General features: G+C 41.7%; 1 protein-coding gene across 1 annotated transcript; it reads right to left on the bottom strand.

Annotated features, from left to right (window-relative positions):
• Positions 1-798: 798 nt before the first annotated feature.
• On the bottom strand, positions 799-18,229 carry ENC1 (ectodermal-neural cortex 1). The gene is made up of 3 exons (XM_073679837.1): positions 17,932-18,229; positions 7,846-9,645; positions 799-3,731 (listed from the first exon to the last, which is right to left on the bottom strand). Exon 2 carries the CDS (start codon positions 9,632-9,634, stop codon positions 7,865-7,867), a length of 1,770 nt encoding a protein of 589 aa, XP_073535938.1. The 5' UTR covers positions 9,635-9,645; positions 17,932-18,229; the 3' UTR covers positions 799-3,731; positions 7,846-7,864.
• Between the last annotated feature and the right edge of the window lie 2,060 nt (positions 18,230-20,289).

Raw genomic sequence — 20,289 nt, forward strand, 5'->3', positions numbered from 1 at the left:
CTATGCCTGATGAAGAGACCGGAGTAGTCTCGAAAGCTTGCTATTTATTACCATTTTTTCAGTTGCCATTAAAAGGTGTCAACCACTGAGGACTCTCAAATTTTAATATTTTTCTTCCATGATCAGAGTAACTCTCATCATCTCAGATTATCTAGAAACAATTACGATATATAAAATATTTTTCAATAATATTAGTAACCCTCACCAGGATAAGTATTGAAGTTTAGCTCAAGTTCTTAAAAATACAATCATTGATAGGAATACATTACTTTAAATTTAGAAATATTTTTACTCTTTGGCCTTAAATATATTCTCATTGAATTCACAATCTATTAGCTTTAAATAGGAGGTAGGGTATCTTGGATTTGTTAGTTCAGTCTAAGAGTCGAGGCCAACTAGAATTGGGTTTTGTGGTCTTTCCAGTTAAAAGACTTCCATGAGATCTAAGTAAATATCAGTTGTACTTTATCTATAATACTATGTTACAATATTATGTTCCACCTCACCACTCTTTTCCCAAGTAATCTATATGTTTCCCGAGTGAACCTTGAGCTCTAGTTTTAAATGATAAAATGTAGGGCTAGACTGACGTAGATGTTAATCTTGTCCCGTGGTGTTTCTGTTAATGCTGTCCAAGAAGGGGGTTACAATAATAAAGAGTGCGGGCTTTGAAGTCAACTTGAATCCATTATACTTTAAATCCACAACAAAAGAGAATCTATCCAAAAGTATACAACTGTGAAGCATAAAAGCTTTGTTGTATCCGCTAAGAAAACACAATAAAGAAGTACACAAATATTTAAACAGTGCAATTTTATTACTTTCTTACCACAAATTCACTTGAAAAGAAAATGCAACAATATATAGCGGAACCATAAAACACGTACAAAACGAACGCCTTTGGCAAAAAAAAAAAAAAAAATTCCCATTAATAAATAAATAAATAACTTTGGATGATGTCAATACCGACCCGACGAGCAGACAATTAACAGTTATACAAAAGACGACAAAGTATTTAACAAGAAGCCAGGATGAGAAATTGGGGGTTGTAGTTCCAGGTAAAAGCAGAATAACACTGTACAGACACTAGGTGCCAACAATTTTGTACAAAGGAGGGAGGACAACGGACGACCTGCTGGGGTGGGGTGGCCTGAGAAAGTGACCTTGCGGCTTCTTATTTTACCACTGTGTAATTAAAGGTCAGGTCTTGTTACACCGGCAGTTTCATGTCAAGAGGCCACGGTCTCCTTCCTGGTCTTCCTTGACCTTTACACCGATTCCATTACAGTTGTATTTTTACCTTTTGCAGCATTGCAACTTGAGTTTATGAGGACCCCAAGCATTTCTACATACAGCAGAAATAGGACAACTACAGCAGAGCTGTGTGAGGATTACCAACCAGTAATCTTCAGGTAATGCTTTGTAGGACATCTTTATGAAAGCCACTTACTCGTCACTTAATATTCGTTACGGAGGGTCCTTCATCAGGCCGGCTGCTAATGGTTGTGCCTTGAGAGGGAGATCTAGAGGCAGCAGCTGCGGTACATATCTGTGAATTAGTCACATTTGATATAGCTGTGAGGACGAGCTCTGGCCAGGCATTCCTCAGCCTTGATATGAACGGGACGCTCATAAAATATTTACACCACATTGGAGAAGGTATATTCAGAAAACAAGGGCATCTCTTCACAAGATGATCAGTGCTCTTTATCTGTGCTGCTAAGCTTAAAGGGGATTTCCGAGACTTTTTTATTTTTTTACTATGGGCCTAAGAACTAACAGGCAGGTAGCTGCTAACTTCCTGCCTGGTCTACCCGGCGCCGGCTCAGAAAGTTCATGTACCGCTCCTGCCAGCGATTCTGCTGCTTCATGTCAACAGAGCAGCTCTTCCTCTTCCGCGCTGCTCTGTCAACGGGGTGTGACTGCTGATTGACAGCTGACTTCCCGCAGAATGACAGCCGGATCCCCGCTGCCTATTAGTTTCACATTGGCAGTCATACCCTGTCAACAGAGCAGAATGAAGAAAAGCAGCTGATCTGACGTGACAGAATAGAGGCCGGTAACCGTTCTGAGCCATCAGAGTCCAGTGGCAGGCAGAACAGGCAGGTAGTTAGCCTGTTAGTTCTTAGGCCCATAGTAAAAAAAAATACAGAAAGTCCCGGATAACCCCTGTAATGAAGGATCATTTACTTTCTGAACGTAAGGATTGTGTTTAAGGAAATATTTTAATTTTGCATTGTCATCACAGACAAGTTCGTTAATTGGAGAGCGGCAGCAGCAGTGATCTGCTAAACAGCATGGACCTGACCCCCAAGAGCTGTCGATAATTAGCCGATCACCTCGGCTCAGATTGTCTAGCCACCAATGATTAATGTGATTGAGGAAAGGCGTAAATCAATTAACTTTCATAATAATAAGTCTATTTAAAAAGGGATTGTGCACAGACTTATAGGGATTGTTGTATTTGGACAACAAATTAAATGAAAAATTCAGCTCTGCTTCATCTGCAGTTCTATCGTTTAATTTCATGCTGACCCCAGAAAGCAAATCTTAGTTACTAAATCGAGACTGTCAGCACAAACTCCAAAGACATACTGATAGGGAATTTAGATTGGGAGCCGACAGTGATCATGTCTGTAAAGCGCTGTGGTATATGATGGCGCTATATAAGCAACAGACAATAAATTATAAGAAAGACTGTGCAAACCAAGCAAAGGAGTTGCAAAAAATTCAGTGTACCTTCCCTACTTGTTTTCTCGCTATATCTGCCCTTCTCTAGCTCTTGCAATGCCAGAGCAGTCAATCAAAAAAAGAGGAAGGCAGGAAAAGATGCAAAATAGGTGGCTGGAAAGTGGACTGAACTGTTTGGTCACGTCAAGGGTACCCCGAGCATCTGTGCTTGGTTTGAACAGTCATTGGGCTGAAAGACTAATGATGACACATTCTCAGATCTGGGCAATCATCAGTTTTATACTGTTTGCAATGCTGCATGCAGGTATCCCAATACCCTGTCTTGAAATGTTGTAATGGTCTTGAAATATACAATCATTTAATCAGGCCTTTAACATGTCAATACAACTACAAGTATTGTATCAGCATGCAGACAACACAGGACAATAAATAGACAACTGGGAATGTAATAAAGTCATGTATAAATAGGCAAATGAAATGGTAATGGATTCTGGGTACATCCAATATTTGTTCACAGTTTTTTCTTCTGGCTAGGTTACAGTTGTGGTTTTCGGCTTTGTTAGTGTTGAGAATGCATTAAACGGCAAGTTTAGAAATGCCAATGGCATGGCCCACTTGTGTAGTCTTATGTCAAGATATGTGCAGCTCGAACTGTATGCAACTTGACATCTTTGCTACTTGGAACCCGCCGGCTTCCCCCACAGCTGGTGCTGACATTTCTATCTCCTTTGGAATCAGATGATAAACTCGTCCACCGAGAAAAGCGTCCAGATGGATTCAGACACATCAAATAGGCTCCTGGGGGTTGCAAATACAAAGCCAACAAAAAACATTTTCTTTTCTGATACATTGGATTCTGATTAGAAGGAGTTAATACTGAGGTCTGGAGGAAATATTAACCCTTTCTGCAGCCGGAGCGCCAGAATTCCCAGCTGCAGGAGGGAGAATGCGAGATTGGCAAACGTCTTCTTTTAAGATCAAAAGTCCTTTTGTCATGTTCATCTAAGAGCTGGCCCCCGAATCTTCACAGCTGAGGTCCTCTGTGGTGGACAAAAGAGAGAAAGAGGACGGCCATTAGTCTCAACTCCAATAATACAGGCAGATGTACAGAACATACACCAAATGGTGCATCACCCAGATAATAGGCACAAAATGACACCATAATCATATAACTAAATCCTAAATAAGATTAGTCACCTCGCACCATAGGGGTCCCGTACTAACTTGTGTTCTGCTAGACTCGCTGGGATAATTAATGTGTAGGGTTTGCTTGGAGCAATTCTTGAATAAAACGGAAACCAATTCTCTTGAGGAGACAGATGTAAGGCTAGAGGAATGGCTACGATATATCTTAGAAACGTGTGCCTCACATGAAAACATTACCTAGAATATAGGTCACATGCGATCTGAGCTTTATTTCCTATTAAAGGAGTTTTCCAGCTAAAAATATAAATAAATGAGCTTTAAAAGTAAATTATATAGGATACAAATATGGTGTCATTTTACAAGGTGTCCCCAATAATTGGGTATCCTGTCCAATCTTGGCGTCTGCAGCTCCACTTCTGTGTCCCCCATCATCAGGAATCCTCTCCAATCTTGGTGTCTGCAGCTCCACTTATGTCATGTGCTCGACATAGGAAAGAGTTTCTTAGTTTCTTGTGTTGGCACATAATCAGTGTTATGTAAGGGGGCTCGCTCATTTCGAAAGCCAAGCCAGCCCCCTTCTCTGTCACAGCCAATGGACAGCTATTGAAAAAAAGCAAGTAAGTCAGTCTCCATCACAAACTGCACTGATCATGTGTCGAGAGAGGAAACAGTCTCCTGGGTCAAGCACTGGACCTGGCATGGAGTTGTGGGGAGCCTAGAGTGGATACTGGACATTTGGGAGCATATTGAAAATGAAATATATTAGTAAGTTACAAAGGCCAATCTATGAATATTTTTTTTGACTGGACAACCACTTTAAAGGGTTATTCTAAAAATAGTAAGTTATCTCCTTTCCAGATGAAACTAGGGCTGCCATTGTCCTTGGAATGAACTCAGCAGAACCTGAGCATTTGTACCCTCTCCATTCACGAGAGCCCCATTCTTGGAATTGCTGAGGGTACAAACAGTCGGACTGAAGGCAATCATCACCTATCCAAAGTATAAAGCATAACTTGCTATTTTGGGATTTACCCTTAAAGTCTTTTGGGCTTTGCCGATACCATATAGTGTATTATTTGCTCATATTAAAGGAGGAACCATATGTTCTCTAGAGTTTGATTTTACTAAAATACCAAACTCCTTCGTACAAAGAAAGGGCCTTACTATCCTAAACAAATCTGAATTATTTCCTGCATAGCACTACTCCTGTCCATGTGTAGGTACTGCAACCAAGTTGCACTTTGCTCTCATGATTGGGGGGCAATCTTTGCTATTAGACCACCACCAACCTGAATATTATGGCATACTACAGGATATCTTTTTAAGATGGGAAAACCTCAACATCCATAAATTATACATTATTCCTATTCCACATAGAATTTTAGTATTCAATGCACACATTTTTCTAATGAACCATGGCACATATGGACTCAGCGTGGTAAATTCATCCCAAAAGTAGCAGCATGCAAGCCATAATCATAATTTCATTCAGCACCAAGCCAGCTGGATTACATTGGAACGAGGTTACCTGCCCTGACCTTGGTTTATGCAGTTACGCAGTCTTAAAAGAACTGGGATTACAGGTCGGCTGGTCTTTAACATTTTAACCAAGAAGCCACACCTGCCCCAGGAGGTCAAATAAGAGGGAAAAAAAGAAGAAAAGTTTCATGTAACATTTCCCCAGGAGAAGATTAATCATCTTTCAAGCTTCTAAAGAATGAGACAAAACACACAAAAAGGAATAACAGAAAGGCACGGCCTTCACGGACTTAACCATTACTCGCGCGGAGAGAATGAGGAATCTACTGTTTTATTTACACATCTACGACCAGTCGGAAATGTGTGCGGCTGCTTGAAACACTTCACATACTTGTGATAAAAGATATTTGCTGAAACAACAGAGCATGGAGAGGGGTAATGTAGTCAGTGGTACCTTTTAAGAGTTATGTACTGTATAAGCAATGGTGGGGAAGAGGGCAAACATGGTCCCACACCCAGCCTGTGAGCTCTCTCTATATGACCTTGACCGTGTAGGTCTGTTGATGCTGAAGGCACCCAAATAACAAGCATTTTTACTTCTAATTGTACGTGCAGTGCAGAGAACATACTATAAAAGCCAAGAAAAAAAAATCATATATAACTAATTCAAGGGGGCTCCATTTGCCCCCATCACCCACTAGTCAGCCATTATTCAGCAGAATGTCTCCCAGATCTTGTTGCTACAATTCCCTACAGTCATCAAAGGGGAAACACAAAGGAAAGACTAAATTTTCTACACTGTTAGAAAGGGTATTCCTATCTCCGACACTACTGAATTAAAATCTATCCCCCGACACTTTAAGACGCATCATGACTGGTATGCGAAACGCGCGTTGGGGACCCGCACTGCCTGTTTGCACAAGTTCGGGGGGCTCTCTTCTGAAGCATGGGTAAGGCCTTGCTGTGAATGGGCATAGTTGGGGTGGGATTTTTGGCAAAGATCTTTTACAGTATGACTTTAAATTAACTTATACTATCTATGCCTAGTCCCACCAGCCCTGAATATGTGTATATGACCTTTTCACATTTGCACAAGTCTTCTTCCCCCTGAATTTTGTTTTGTTGCCACCCTGTTATTAAAAACTTCCAAACAGAGTTGGAATAAGAATATGTATTAATAAAGTTTATTATTTTATCAAACACTCCCCTGTCCTTCTCCTTTATTCAATTATTCACTTAGGAGTGTCTATTTACATTTACATGCAACTAATGATCTACAATGATCTAACTAATGACGCTAGCGGGATTTTTGTAATGTTAGGATAGGATCTTGGAGATGGGAGTACCCCTTTAAGTATTACAGGAAGCCCAGTGATATCAATGGCCATCCACCATTTATTATAGGCTTGAGGCCTTCTAAGAGCCAAGTTGGGTATGTTTAGTGAACAGAAGAAAAAATGAACAGAGGACACCAAGGTAAGTGACAAAATAATGTTGCCTTTAGTATCCTCACTTCTTTGAATACATCCAGGTTTTTACTAACGTGAACTTACCAGTCTCAGCGCCCTATAAGGCCCTAAAAGGGTTCTTTTATGAAGAATTATTGGTTAAAGAAGACCTTTCAGCAGATCAAAAGCGGACAGTTTTTGCACCTATTTTCTTCATGTTGCTCCCATGAGTATTCAGATTTTTGTTTTCTTTAAATCCACCATACCATGCCAGAGATATGGGCCTTTTTATTTACTACTAATTTAACTTACCGAGGGGTCGTGGCTGACAGGGCATGTGTCTTTAGGCTGCTACGCAAAATATTGAATTGAGAAGGTCCATATCTCTGACACCAAAAAGTGGATTTAAAGGAAGCAAAAATTGGAATACTTAACAGAAGCAGAACAGCGAGAATAAAATAAGAGCAAAAGCTGGCCATTTTTAACCTAATGAAAAGCACCCTAATACTAACAACCTCGTAAACCACAACCTCTTAAAACCCCCTGAAGTTGTGGTTGTGCACACATTTTCACTACAGATGAATGTAAAATTATTCATGGTGCCCATTTTAATGAATGGCTGACTATGTTATAAATTGGTAGGTCGAGTCCACCAGAGAAGGAACCACTCACTCTCTATCTGGATAAAAGGTGGGACCAAAGAAGAGTAGCCCACCGAATAGACAAAGGTTGCTTTTTTAAAACTACCCATTTAGGAGGCTCTTCATCATTACTTTGCCTAAAATGTTTGTATTTGTTGCATTGTATCATGAAAAATAAGATTTGTAGTGTGATTACCTTGTTTCTAGATAATGCACATTTTCTACCAGTAAAATAAACCTATATTTTAAGGGCGATCAATCGTGCAGCCAGGCTCCGATTCATGCTGCTCGTAATTTGGGCAACATGATCGACCCTTTAACAGCACACAAGTACTATAAATTTTAATTTCACTTATTCTCGCAGATAAATGTTCCACTGTTCCCACACACATAATGTAATAAACATTTTTTAGAAATGTGTCTTATCAAATGAAACTTACCATGCCAATCCACAGTGCTTTAAGATGGCAGATGTTTCCATGTGCTCACAAATGCCGTGGGGATAAGGGAATAAGGTACTGTAGTTATGCTGTTCCATGCATCAATAGTTGGGTCATAACAGTCCAATGTTTTGCACCTCTGAATTCCAAAGTAGCCTCCAACTACAAACAGTTTATTGCCAGATGCTACGGCATGACAGCTCATCCTTTTGGCCGTCACATCTCCAGCTTTAGTCCATTGATACGTTTCACTGTTGAATTTATAAGCTGAACAGGCAGAGAATTCAGTATCCCCTCCCATGATAAAGATCTGGGTTCCCAGAACAGCTGCAGCTGTATATCGCCATGGCTGTGGACAAGTGGCTGGTACGCTCCATCTGTTCTCAGAAGGATCATAGCACTGAACCTTGGGTAATTTATCGTGGCTAACACTAGTACCGCCAAAGGCAAATAATTTAAGCTTTGCACTAACCACAGCAGCATTGCTAACACCTTCTCGGAGAGGCGCTACCATGGTCCACTTGTTGGTAGCTGGGTCATACTGTTCCACTTGTTTTAAGGACACTGATGGAGATGCTGGGAGAGAGCCAGTTGCTGCTGTGTGCCCCCCTACTACATACAAACAGTGTTTAAGTTCAGCAGACCCATGACCAAATCGTGCCACCAGCATTGGTGCAGCCTTTGACCACTCTTCGTGAAGGGTGTCATAGACCCACACATCCTTTGAAACACCATTCTCTGAACCCCTTCCACCAGTGATATAGACTTTGCAGCCAATGGCACATGCACTGAATTCTTTGCGAGGACTTGGAATGTCTGCTTTGGGTATAATTTCTTTTGCCTTCTGGTCAACAAGGTATAATTTATCACACATGAAAGTCTGTCCGCCCAAGAGAAATAAAGCATGGCCGGTTTTGCGAGGTTTCGCACACATACTTGTCACCACTCCATCATTTTGCAATATTTTTAACTTGCACCTAATCGCTTCTTCTACAAGCTCTTTGCTTTTTTTCTGCTTAATGATTAGCTCCTCCATGGCCACATTCTCCATGAGATATATGGCTGGTAACAAAGCTAATCGTACAGTCTGGAGCAGCTCAGGTAAGTAACAGTGACGTTTATTTAGGTCATAATTAATCCAGTTCATTGCAGATTCATACACCATCCTCTCATCTTCAGTTTCCAGTTCTTCATGTGCCAAGAGTTGGACAACAAACTCTTTGGGTAACTGTAAAAAGTCTTCCGTTTTGCAGATGGTTTGAAAGTTGGTAAGGCACATTCTCCAAGCTAGTTCGTACAGCTTAGTACATTGGTGGGCATCAGAGAGGAGAAGCATGCCTAAACAGTTGGTTGGATGAAGGTTCTTCTCTAGGAACTCGGCACATGCATCTCGGATGTCCTCAAACTCTAACATATCTCCTGCTTCCAAAAGAGATTCTGCGTTTTCTTCATTTATTATGACTCTGGAGGAATATGCATAATCCAAAAGAAGTTCTAAAACTTCAGGGTGGATAGCATTGTGAAAGTTCACTTCATTGGCCTGGCTTTCTTTAAGACCTCCACTAAACATTGCTTCGAAGTAGCGACTGCAAGCAGCAAGGACAGCACGATGGCAGGGAAAAGACCTGCTTCCCGCCAGTAATAAGACATCGGTGAAGAGGCACTGCTGTCTTAAAAGGTTAAGATGAGTTAGCACATTGTCAGCATATGAAGACTTGTGGAATAGGTAGATGTTCATAGAGCCAGTGCTGGCTCTGGACTTGCGGTTCTCATGTATGCTGACCGACATTTTCTTCACTCCTGTAAGAGACAAAACAACAGATGTACAATTACTCATTCAGACAGTGGAAACAGCAAATTCTCCAGCCTCACTTTCCCAGCTTACTTATAGTATGATTCCACTACACACTAACAGGGCTGGACAAACACTTCCAGAAGTGCGGTCGATTCATTCAGAAGTTATTCATACCATCCAAGTACCATACTACTTGTCACAACAACTAAAATACTTTTACGAACAGATTAACTTATGAAATGACCACATGAACTGCATATAAACCACAACTACACCAAAGAAACACTAAACCTAAAAGTACAAAATGTATAAAGTAACATAAAAGTAGAGATAACGGACATTTTTCTGGACTTCATGTTGGAAACCAGTAATTTCTCTTCTTTTCTAGCTGCTTACAGGTAAAAATAGATAACAAGTGTTCTCCGGTTTAATAAAGTCTTCTTCAAATAGGGAATTCTAATTAAGAAAGAAGAGCCCTAATCTTAAGGCCCCCATACACATTAAACTAATGTCGGCTGAATCTGTCAATATCGATGGGTTTCGCCGACAGTCTAATGTGTATGGGGGCAGCGGCCGACTGATGGTTGGGAAAGATGTCTATCTTGTATGTCTGTGCATGTCCGATTTCGGACTGTTGATTGCATTGTTCTTCTGGATATAAGTAGCCGGCCGACAAATCAAATGGCAGATTTCTCAAGGAGAACAGAGGAGCACTAGGCCAAACGAGTGCTCCTGTGTATAGAGTTGGCTGAGATGGCTGTCAGATGAACCATCGGCCGAAGCATAATTTGGCAAACAGACATCTAATGTGTATGGCCAGCTGTAGGACCCTCATCTACTAGCCAAAGCTAGTAGAGCATCTACAAAGAACATATCTCCCACTGGAGCAGGCAATATGTTCATGAATTACCTGGACAGCACACTTATTTTAATGGACACCGTGTAATGCTTTATTTGTCCTCTGGTGGTGCTGCAAAAAAGTTTAGCACTTTTTGCTAAATACAACCACAGATTTCAGCAAATTAATGGGGTTCCCACCAATATGACACCCTATGATCAGCATACTGATGTGGGACTCCAAAGTTGGAGTCCCCTTTAGGTTTTAGCATATTTAACATCTACTTTTCCCCAGCCAACAGCTCCTATCTTGAGTTTAACAAGCCACTTTCTACAAGTTTTTTCCTGTAATTCAAGAATGAACTTCGAGGCATAAATAGTAGTGAATTTTACAATTTCTACATTTTTCTGTTTATATGTTATGCTTCGTACTTTCCCTAAAGTGGTATAAGGGTGACATATTTAAAAAAAACATTTTCCACCCTCTCACCAGTCTTGTAAAACCAGTTATTCAGCATCTTTAAGATATACAGAAGACCCGTGTTCACCAGAGAACATGCCCTGCTTTCCCCCTTCTCACACCTCCATCTGTGACATTCATTCGAGTCACTTTACACATGTCAGCATACAAATAGCACAATCCTAACAGAAAAACATATCTGATAGTGCTGATACATGGGATAAGAGGAGCAGGCAATCTAGACACTTCCATGTGTTGAAATGTGACAGCATTGATCACAGAGCTGCTCAGTGTAAATTAGTGGAGACCACTGTGAGACCCGACAAGTTGAGAAAGACCAAGCACCAAAATGTGACAGGTCAACAGCTGCACAAAACATTAGGCAGGAAATACCTCTATGATCTTAAGTTTACTGGCCCTAACTAATTAAACATCCTCAGTGCAGGACTTCCTGCATTCTACATGTGAATTGAAGCCTAGGTCAATGCAACTCAAGACAAGGACTATTCATAGTTTCAAAGTTTTAAGGTTGAAGGTAGATATAAATCCATCAAGTTCAACCTATAACCTGACATGTTGATCCAGAAGAAGGCAAAAACCACAAGTAGAAGATGTTATTTGCCCCATATTACGTGACAAAATCCTTCTGATTCCATTTATAGCAATTAGAACAATTTTCTGGAACAATGTCCCAGCTCCAAAATATAGCACTCATAACCTGTATTATTATATTTTTCAAGAAAAACCATCCAAACCCTCCTTGTACATTTTTAGTGAATATTATGGTTGTTTTTTAGGGTACATTGTGCCCACCAGATGAAATATTCTGAGGGCCCACCCTCCATTTATCTACTATATAATTGTCTTATCCCGTCTGTCTGTCTGTCTTGGAAATCCCGGGTCGCTGATTGGTCCGGCCATGGCCAATCAGCGATGCGGCATTTCTGAAAAACATGGCGGCCATTAGCGGCTCATGTGCGGCACGGAGGACAGCGGCGATACAGCCGGGAGATGCAGCCGGCTACTCGCAGCATAAGTCCCCCGACCGCAGGCGCCGCTGACCTACATGCGGCTATCGTCGGGAGATCAGCGGCTATGGCCGCTGATCTCCCGAGGACAAGTGTGACGCCCCTCCCCTCCTCTCCCCTCTCCCCCCCCCCTCCCCTCTCGTCCCCCCCCCCGCTCGATCAGGACCCCGGCACCGGCGTCATACTTACCCCTCCCCTCTCCTCTCCTCCCGTCCCTCCCCCCGCTCGATCAGGACCCCGTCACCGGCGTCATACTTACCCCTCCCCGTGCCTCCGCAGCAGCTCCTGTGTCTTCCGCTGATGCTCTGTGACATCTCAGGTCAGAGGGCGCAGTGACGTCTTTACACCGAGCTCTCTCCTGACCGGTCACAGCGCACAGCGTCAACATGCCGGCTACGCTGGAGTCCAGAGAAGCAGCTGAGAAGGCAGGTGAGTATTGGATTTTTTTTTTTTGTATGGGGCCATAGGGGACATGCATGGGGCACTATGGGGGAATGGATATACAGGGGATATGACTTCCTACATGGGGCATTATATGGGGGGGGGGGGGGGAGAGGTGACATCCTACATGGGGCATTATATGGGGGGGGGAGGTGACATCCTACATGGGGCATTATATGGGGGGAGAGGTCACATCCTACATGGGGCATTATATGGGGGAGAGGTGACATCCTGCATGGGGCATTATATACGGGGGATGTGACTTCCTGCATGGGGTATTATATACGGGGGATGTGACTTCCTGCATGGGGCATTATATGCGGGGGATGTGACATCCTGCATGGGGTATTATATACGGGGGATGTGACTTCCTGCATGGGGCATTATATGCGGGGGGTGTGACATCCTGCATGGGGTATTATATGCGGGAGATGTGACATCCTGCATGGGGTATTATATACGGGGGATGTGACTTCCTGCATGGGGCATTATAAAGGAGGGTCAGGAGACATATGCTAGAATACCCGATGCGTTAGAATAGGGCCACCATCTAGTACAGAATATATTCATGTCCACTTTTAATTGCACTGTACTCTTTTGTTGTTCTCATTCCACACATCGGACGTGTCATCAAAAAGGCCCAATGAAAATAGACTAGTGACTCCAAAGTCAGCTTCAAATGGGGAGGTGGGGTCTTCTGCTGGACCTTTGGGTCCCAATCAAATTTCATGACATGGGAGTCTTTTGACGTGGAAAAAAAAATCAAACACTGTTTTTCAAGAGAAATCCACGTCAGGAATCCATTTGATTTTGTGAAGCATATTTTTCCATGCTTTTTTTTACAGCCTTGTGACTTGACAGTGTCAAGTTTGAAGCAGATTCTGCTGCGTTTTTCATGGTAAAAACGTGATGTGTGCAAATACCCTTAGACATGATTTTGAAGAGCTTTTATATTATTCCCCCCACACACACACACAATTTTTTGCAGCTTTTTGACTACAGTGTCAAATTTGGGGCAGATTCAATGGGGTATCAACATCAAAGAAGTGACTTTTTTTTTTTTCTTGCAACAAGGTTTTAAATACCTTTTTGGAAAGAAACTGTCTATATGTTTAACACCTCAAGCTCCCAAATCGATGTAAAAATAATAAAAAAAATCTTTATGAGCATACCTTTTGTTATCAGGGGACAAGTTTGATCAAGAGTTTTGATCATGCAGACATTTCTTGTAGATTTTATACAATTTTATTGGAGAGTGCTGGAGAAAAAAAATTGTGATCTAAAATAATTGCTACTGGCAAGTTTATTTCTTTCTATACATGATGATGAATGGTTTTATTGATGGACTAATTCACTTCTGGAGTGGACACTATACTGAATTGGATCTCTACACCACTTTGTCTATGTTGAAAACAAAACCTTGTGATTTTCAGGGCATACTGGAGTTTTGGAGTTTTGTGATGCACAAGCATGTCTTCGCCATAAACGCAGCATTTTAGTGATGAACTGTTACATGTACAGTTGGGAAACAACAGGACTTATCATAAAAAGGGCTACTACGGTCTTAGAGATGATGGCATATCCACATGATGCTGGTTCAAACATAACCCCTTCTCCATTAAAATGGTCACCGGGTGATGGATCCATACCTATGATGTATTTCTGGCATATTTTGTGGACATGCCATAAATATATAAGATGGGAAGGCCATTTAGACATGTGTTTTATTCATGGTGTCACTCCACCCCTAAATCTGACACTACACACAGCTGTCCGAACCAGGGAGTGATGGACATACAGATCTCAGGAAAGGGGAATGTGTACAAGCTTTATCTCAGCTCCTTAAAAGGAACAAATGCAATGTCTATCATTTGTAAAGATTCCTCGCTACACATTTTTTCCATTGCACTTTATAGCAAGACGGCAATTCTAAGGAAAGCGTAAGGTGTGTGGAAGTTCAGATGCTAAGCTGTCATTCAGCTCTGAAGTCAATGAAGAAGAAATCAGTGGGTGTCTGTACATAAAGATGATCTCATTACAAGAAAAAAAAATGCAGTATCTCACTTTTACAGTAAACTAAAAGGAATGTATCCGACAGGCAGAATTTATAACCCGCACTGGCTGGAAGGAATGTACATGTGTATCTGACTTCAAGGCTTCCTTTGAAAGGTTGTCAAGACCAATCAAACCTGTGAAGTATAAGAATCAGTCAGCCTCTCGGTGTTAAAAAGGACTTAGAACAGAGAAATGGAATGACTACATGTTCTGTAATCACTGATGAAAGGCTTTCCTTGACCCGGTTGAGACTTGTATTGTGTAGTGATATAATGGCCCACATTTATTAACGCCGTCTAATAAACTGCACAAAGTTAGTGCACTCTGTGTGACGAGGTGACATGTCACCGTCATGAACGCTGTGTGAATTTGTGCATCTTGGTTGAAGACAGTCATTTTTTTAACCTATACCAACTCTTAGCCCATGTTCACATGTTCAGTATTTGGTGAGTTTTTTACCTCAGTATTTGTAAGTCAAAACCAGGAATGGAACAATCAGAGGAAGAGTATAATAGAAACACGTCACCACTTCTGTATTTATCACCCACTCCTGGTTTTGGCTTACAAATACGGAGGTAAAAAACTCACCAAATACTGAACGTGTGAACATGGCCAAAAGCTCGCTATACACATTAGATACATGTTGTCAGAATCGATGATCATTTCCTTCATACACAGGAACAGTCACTTATCTGTATCTCTGGGGATCAAAAGTATCGACAGTCCGAAATCAGACATGGCAGATCCTTATCTCACCTGACCTCATATGTCGGGGGGGGCCACATACAGATTAGACTGTAGGCCGAACCTGTTGATATTGGCTGATTTAGCTGACTTTAGTAAAATGTGTATGGGGCCTTTGGTTGGCTAACCTCAGGTTGAGTTAAGCTGCATTTTCAATCAAAAATACTCGTGAACAAGCGTTCTTAAAAACACAATTATCTTGCGGTAGGAACTGGCTGCCAATCACCTAAAGTACAAGCAAAGTGATCTTGTGTGTAGTTCAAGATCATTGTTCTGAGTGGTTCATCATCCTGTGTAGACAGGACCCGCACTGCCAAGAACAATGGCCTCCTATGTGCACTGAGCAATTGATTACAGATAGCTTAGTGCACGTCATTTACATTAGTGCCCTGTTTACACAGGCAGACCAAACGATCACCAATACTGGTCGATTAAGGCTTAACGGTCAGCAGTCGTATTGTGCCGTCGGTCAGTCCGTGTAAACAGACGGCATCATGGTCCGGAGACAGATCATGAATTGTTGACGAGTGAAGCCGGCCTTATAAACCTGCCACATGTGTTAGATGCACCACGTTCATGCCCCTTTTCTAGGCAACTTTAAAAACGTGTGCAGTGAGGTGCACTCATATGTTCTTTTTGTCACAAATCAATCAGACTTGTCTAAACTGATTTTCACCATGAAAAAGGTACAAGATACCTTATGTACAGATATAATAGATAGATAGATAGACAGACATATAGAGCATTACCAATAGACATAGACACTGTGAAAGCAACCAGGACCCATGTTTAGATTTTCAGGCTTTCATATCTACAGCACATAGTAATATCCAAGCATGAAAAATATCACGGCAATTAGTGCACCAGGACAACAGCCCCCTGTTCGCCCCTAGACATGACATACAGGATCGTTATGGCGTTAGTAATGAAGAAAAAACAGACAGAGCAGAGCATATTGTTAACTCGCTAGCAATAATTCATCTCTACTACATCTGCTTGTAGAACATGGGACATTAGTCTTCACAGTTTTGACAAGTCTGTCTTGATCTAATATGAACAAGCATCTCGTAGCATTCATCCATACAAAGGGAACACAACGTGACAGTCCTTGAGTCTTCGAAGGATCCAAACAACATATTCCTACTCTGACACAATACAATATGACTACTACAAGTCGAGTGCCATCCATCAGAATTGTTAAGCACATATTGGCAAGCAACCAAGCCCAATTAAATGCCTCTAGATTGCTGTACAAACCATGCCCACCCTTTCACCACATTCACATATTTCATCAATTCCTATAACACGTTAACATGCATTGTGCAAACAAAGCGCCATTCTCCAGCGCACATGGTGCAACCCCATAATGGATATATCACATACTCTGCATAGCCAATGTGCATCTGTAACCAGCACTCCTCCGAGCCTCAGCTCATGGTGGGAACACGCTTTTAGCCTAACCGAACATGACAGCTGAATATGCAGCACGTGTAAGAAGCATTAGGTGTATCCAAAGCCGTGTCTAGGAAATTATTTAATGCTGAACCCGAGAGCTCCCAGGTCCGCACACTGCCAAGTATTTCCTGGACAAGATAGCTAGTCATTCATTTCCAATAGCGGATGTCGTACAGACAAACGGAATGCAAACTATTGTTTAGCCCCCATGTCTGCCCCATCTTTATATGTTGCAGAGGACTATGTTGCAGTATTTTGCATAGATCAAATTGACACTTCTAAACAATACATGTTGTCATACATTTACTGTACTAGTTTAATTGCCATATATCACTATATAAATATATACCGTTAAAGGGAAACAATGTAATGTAGACCAGTAAACATGAACACACCACACAAACATGACTGTCTAGTATCTTTTCTGCTTCTTTATATTTAGCAGCACAGTTTTTTTGCAAAAATAAAATCATGCAAGAGGTGGTTTAGGGTAACAGGGTGCTGATATAAGGGGCAGGGGGGTTGATTTAGGAAGCATTTCCTGTGCAGCAGCCTTCTCCCTGGCCATGCTGTCTAGGAGCTCAGACATACTGGAAAGCTGAGCATAGGAACATAACAAGCATTCAGGCAGAACACAGCGGCTCTCATTCAAATATCGCTCCTCCCTGGATCAGAAACCCACAGCAAGGGACAATCTGAGCGGCATCGCCGTTACCATAACAATCACAGAACCAGACCTCCGGACCCATCACATGGCTATATCCAGGGGATTACACTCAGCGGAGACTAAATCAAAAAAATGTAATGTAGCCAAGCCCAATTTACGATTTCTATGTGATTTCGATAACTCGCCAAGTTACGAAAATGTGGTAGGTGATTGGCACATGCCGCTCCATGTGGGCTACCCAGCACATTTTTATCTTTTAGATCACCTCTGACTTCCTAGATTGTAAGCTCTTGTGAGCAGGACTCCGTTTGTTACTATGTCTGATATTGTTTGTATATGTTCCCTCTGAATTGTAAAGCGCTGCGGAATAGGTTGGCGCTATATAAATAAAAAGATTATTATCTACATTTGGAACTATGAGAACATACAATAAATTACCCTTCAACATCATTCGGATCTCTAGCATCAATTAACATCATTTTCATTCTTGGTGACCACATAAATAGTGTTTTTCTAGAATATCCCAAAAGTTCCCCCATATGCACACACTAGTTTACCAACATGGTAAGTACAGCCCTAAGCACACAACACCACATCCACTTACCCTCAGCTCATGTCACTGTGTGCACTCTGCTGGTCTTGATGTAGCAGTTGGGACAATTGTTTTCTTGTTCCAGTCTCTCCAAGATGTTACAAAGTGTCTTCCAGCAGCTGCCCAGCTATCAGGGGCTCACAGATGATATGCACTAGGCTTCCTGAAGGACACATGGGCTTCAGGCGGAGGAGGGGAGAACATGCCACACAAGGGGAGCAAGGAGCAGCCCAGCACTATGTCTGAGCGCTTGTGGCTCACTGCAGCCTGGCTTCATTCACACAGAGGTGTTAGAGGCACAAGGAGGAGGGATGGCGGATGAGCACACCCACAGTGCTCAATGCTCCTGCAGGAGAGGCTGGGGATATGCTAATACACTCAAAAGTCTTCCTGAATGAGGACAAAGGCATTGCCAATAGCTAGCAGTGCGCAGACTGAGGATTAGCCCATACACATTCTCTGTGTATAAGGGCTCATGCAGACCAGCGTATATTGTAATCTGACGTGTGCTATCCAATTTCTAATCAGACAGCACACTGACCCATGTTATTCAATAGCGCTGTTCAGATGAATGTTTTTCTTCTTGGTCCAAGTGTCCGTGAGAAAAATATCGAAACATGCACTACTTTCATCCGCTTGGATGAGACTCGCACATTTAAGTTTATGGGTGTGTGAAAAAAATCGGATCCCGAATGGACCTTAAGGTCACTGCCCACTATCAGTATCTGGTCAGTATTCGGTCAGTATTTTTTCTCAGGAGTGGGAGCCAAGACCAGGAGTGGGTGATAAATGCAGAATTGGTGACTTGTTTCTATTATACCTTTTCTCTGATTGTTCCTCACCTGGTTTTGGTTCTCACTCCTGAGAAAAAATACTGACCAAATACTAATAGTGGGGCTGTAGACTGAGTCATCCAATTTTTACAGATAGATTTCTATTATAAACCTAGAAAACTGTATGTGATCATGTAGTTGTATGAAAAAGGATCGCACATAGGCACACAGATGGCACATGGATGAAAATGTGATGAAAATTAGAAAAAAATTGTCCAAGTCTTCCGAATGAAACTTGGATGATTTTTCAGATGCTCATATGCATGCGCCTTTAGTCTCTAATCTAGAAAATGGAAGACGCCAGGTCATCGGGCCACTTTAACACATCAGTATTTGGAACCCAAAACCAGGAGAAACTGCGAAACTCAGACTGATTGTAAAGCTTTCCAATATAGTTTTTCTTCACGTGGTTCCACTGTTAACTTTGACTTACAAATACTGATGAAAATGCAGATGCTCATATAGACAAGGGTATAAATCAGACATGCGCTGTTCATAGGGCTGTTCAGATGAACGATTTTTCTCGAATAAGAGAAGTTACAGCATGCCCTACTTTCTTGCGTATATCGGATGAAATAATAATAATCTTTTTATTTATATAGTGCCAACATATTCCGCAGCGCTTTACAATTCAGACAATTTACAGACATTATCATCACTGTCCCCCACTGGGGCTCACAATCTAAGTTCCCTATCAGTATGTCTTTGGAGTGTGGGAGGAAACTGGAGAACCCGGAGGAAACCCACGCAAACACGGGAAGAACATACAAACTCCTTGCAGATGTTGTCCTTGGTGGGATTTGACCCCAGGACCCCAGCGATGCAAGGCTGCAGTGCTAACCCCTGAGCCTCAGCCATTCAATTCTATAGTTGCCTAAAACAAAGTCAGATCTCCGCACAGAACATCCGTTTGGCATCCGATTCTTATGCATACATTCCTACTATAAGGCCATCTTTACAAGTTCAGTATTTGCTCATTATTTCACATCAGTATTTGTAAGCCAAAAACATGGTCAGCTCACTTCTTTTAACCGCTTGGCATCTTTGGAAGCCTGAATATCTGAACAGCAAGTAGCTTTTACATAGAAATGCATATTCATTCTTTTAATCCTTTTCTGAAAGCTTCTTCAGGCGGTTTTCGAAGCAGAATCCACCTGAAAAAGACGTTGCATGAATATACCCTTGTAGGTGGAAAAATATACTTACAGTTTTTTATGTAGTAACAAGTGGATTTAGCAAGGAGAAGTATAAAACCTTACATTATGCTTCTGACTCTTTTGTGCCACTTTTGACATTGGCTTGAAAAACGGTATCAACCCAATAAATCTAAAAAAAAAAAAGCTCAGAAATTCCAGATCTTAATGCCTAAATGTTTTATTTGTGCACACAATACCAGCAATATGTTGTTATGCTCTTGACAAAGTAGATCTTTACCAATCCCCATTGCCGCAAAGAAAAAAAAGCTTCTGTAAATCCAATGGGCACAATAGAGAAATCAGACCACATCATCTACTCAAGCAGTCGACGACTTCTCGAT

The sequence above is a fragment of the Phyllobates terribilis genome, unplaced genomic scaffold (genome assembly GCF_046119375.1).
Source record: "Phyllobates terribilis strain yellow unplaced genomic scaffold, ASM4611937v1 Scaffold_1__5_contigs__length_1240528914, whole genome shotgun sequence".
In the NCBI taxonomy this organism is placed as follows: domain Eukaryota; kingdom Metazoa; phylum Chordata; class Amphibia; order Anura; family Dendrobatidae; genus Phyllobates; species Phyllobates terribilis.

Bases quoted from the DNA above. Each gene is read 5' to 3' on its own strand.
- ENC1 (XM_073679837.1), bottom strand. From the start codon at position 9,634: ATGTCGGTCAGCATACATGAGAACCGCAAGTCCAGAGCCAGCACTGGC.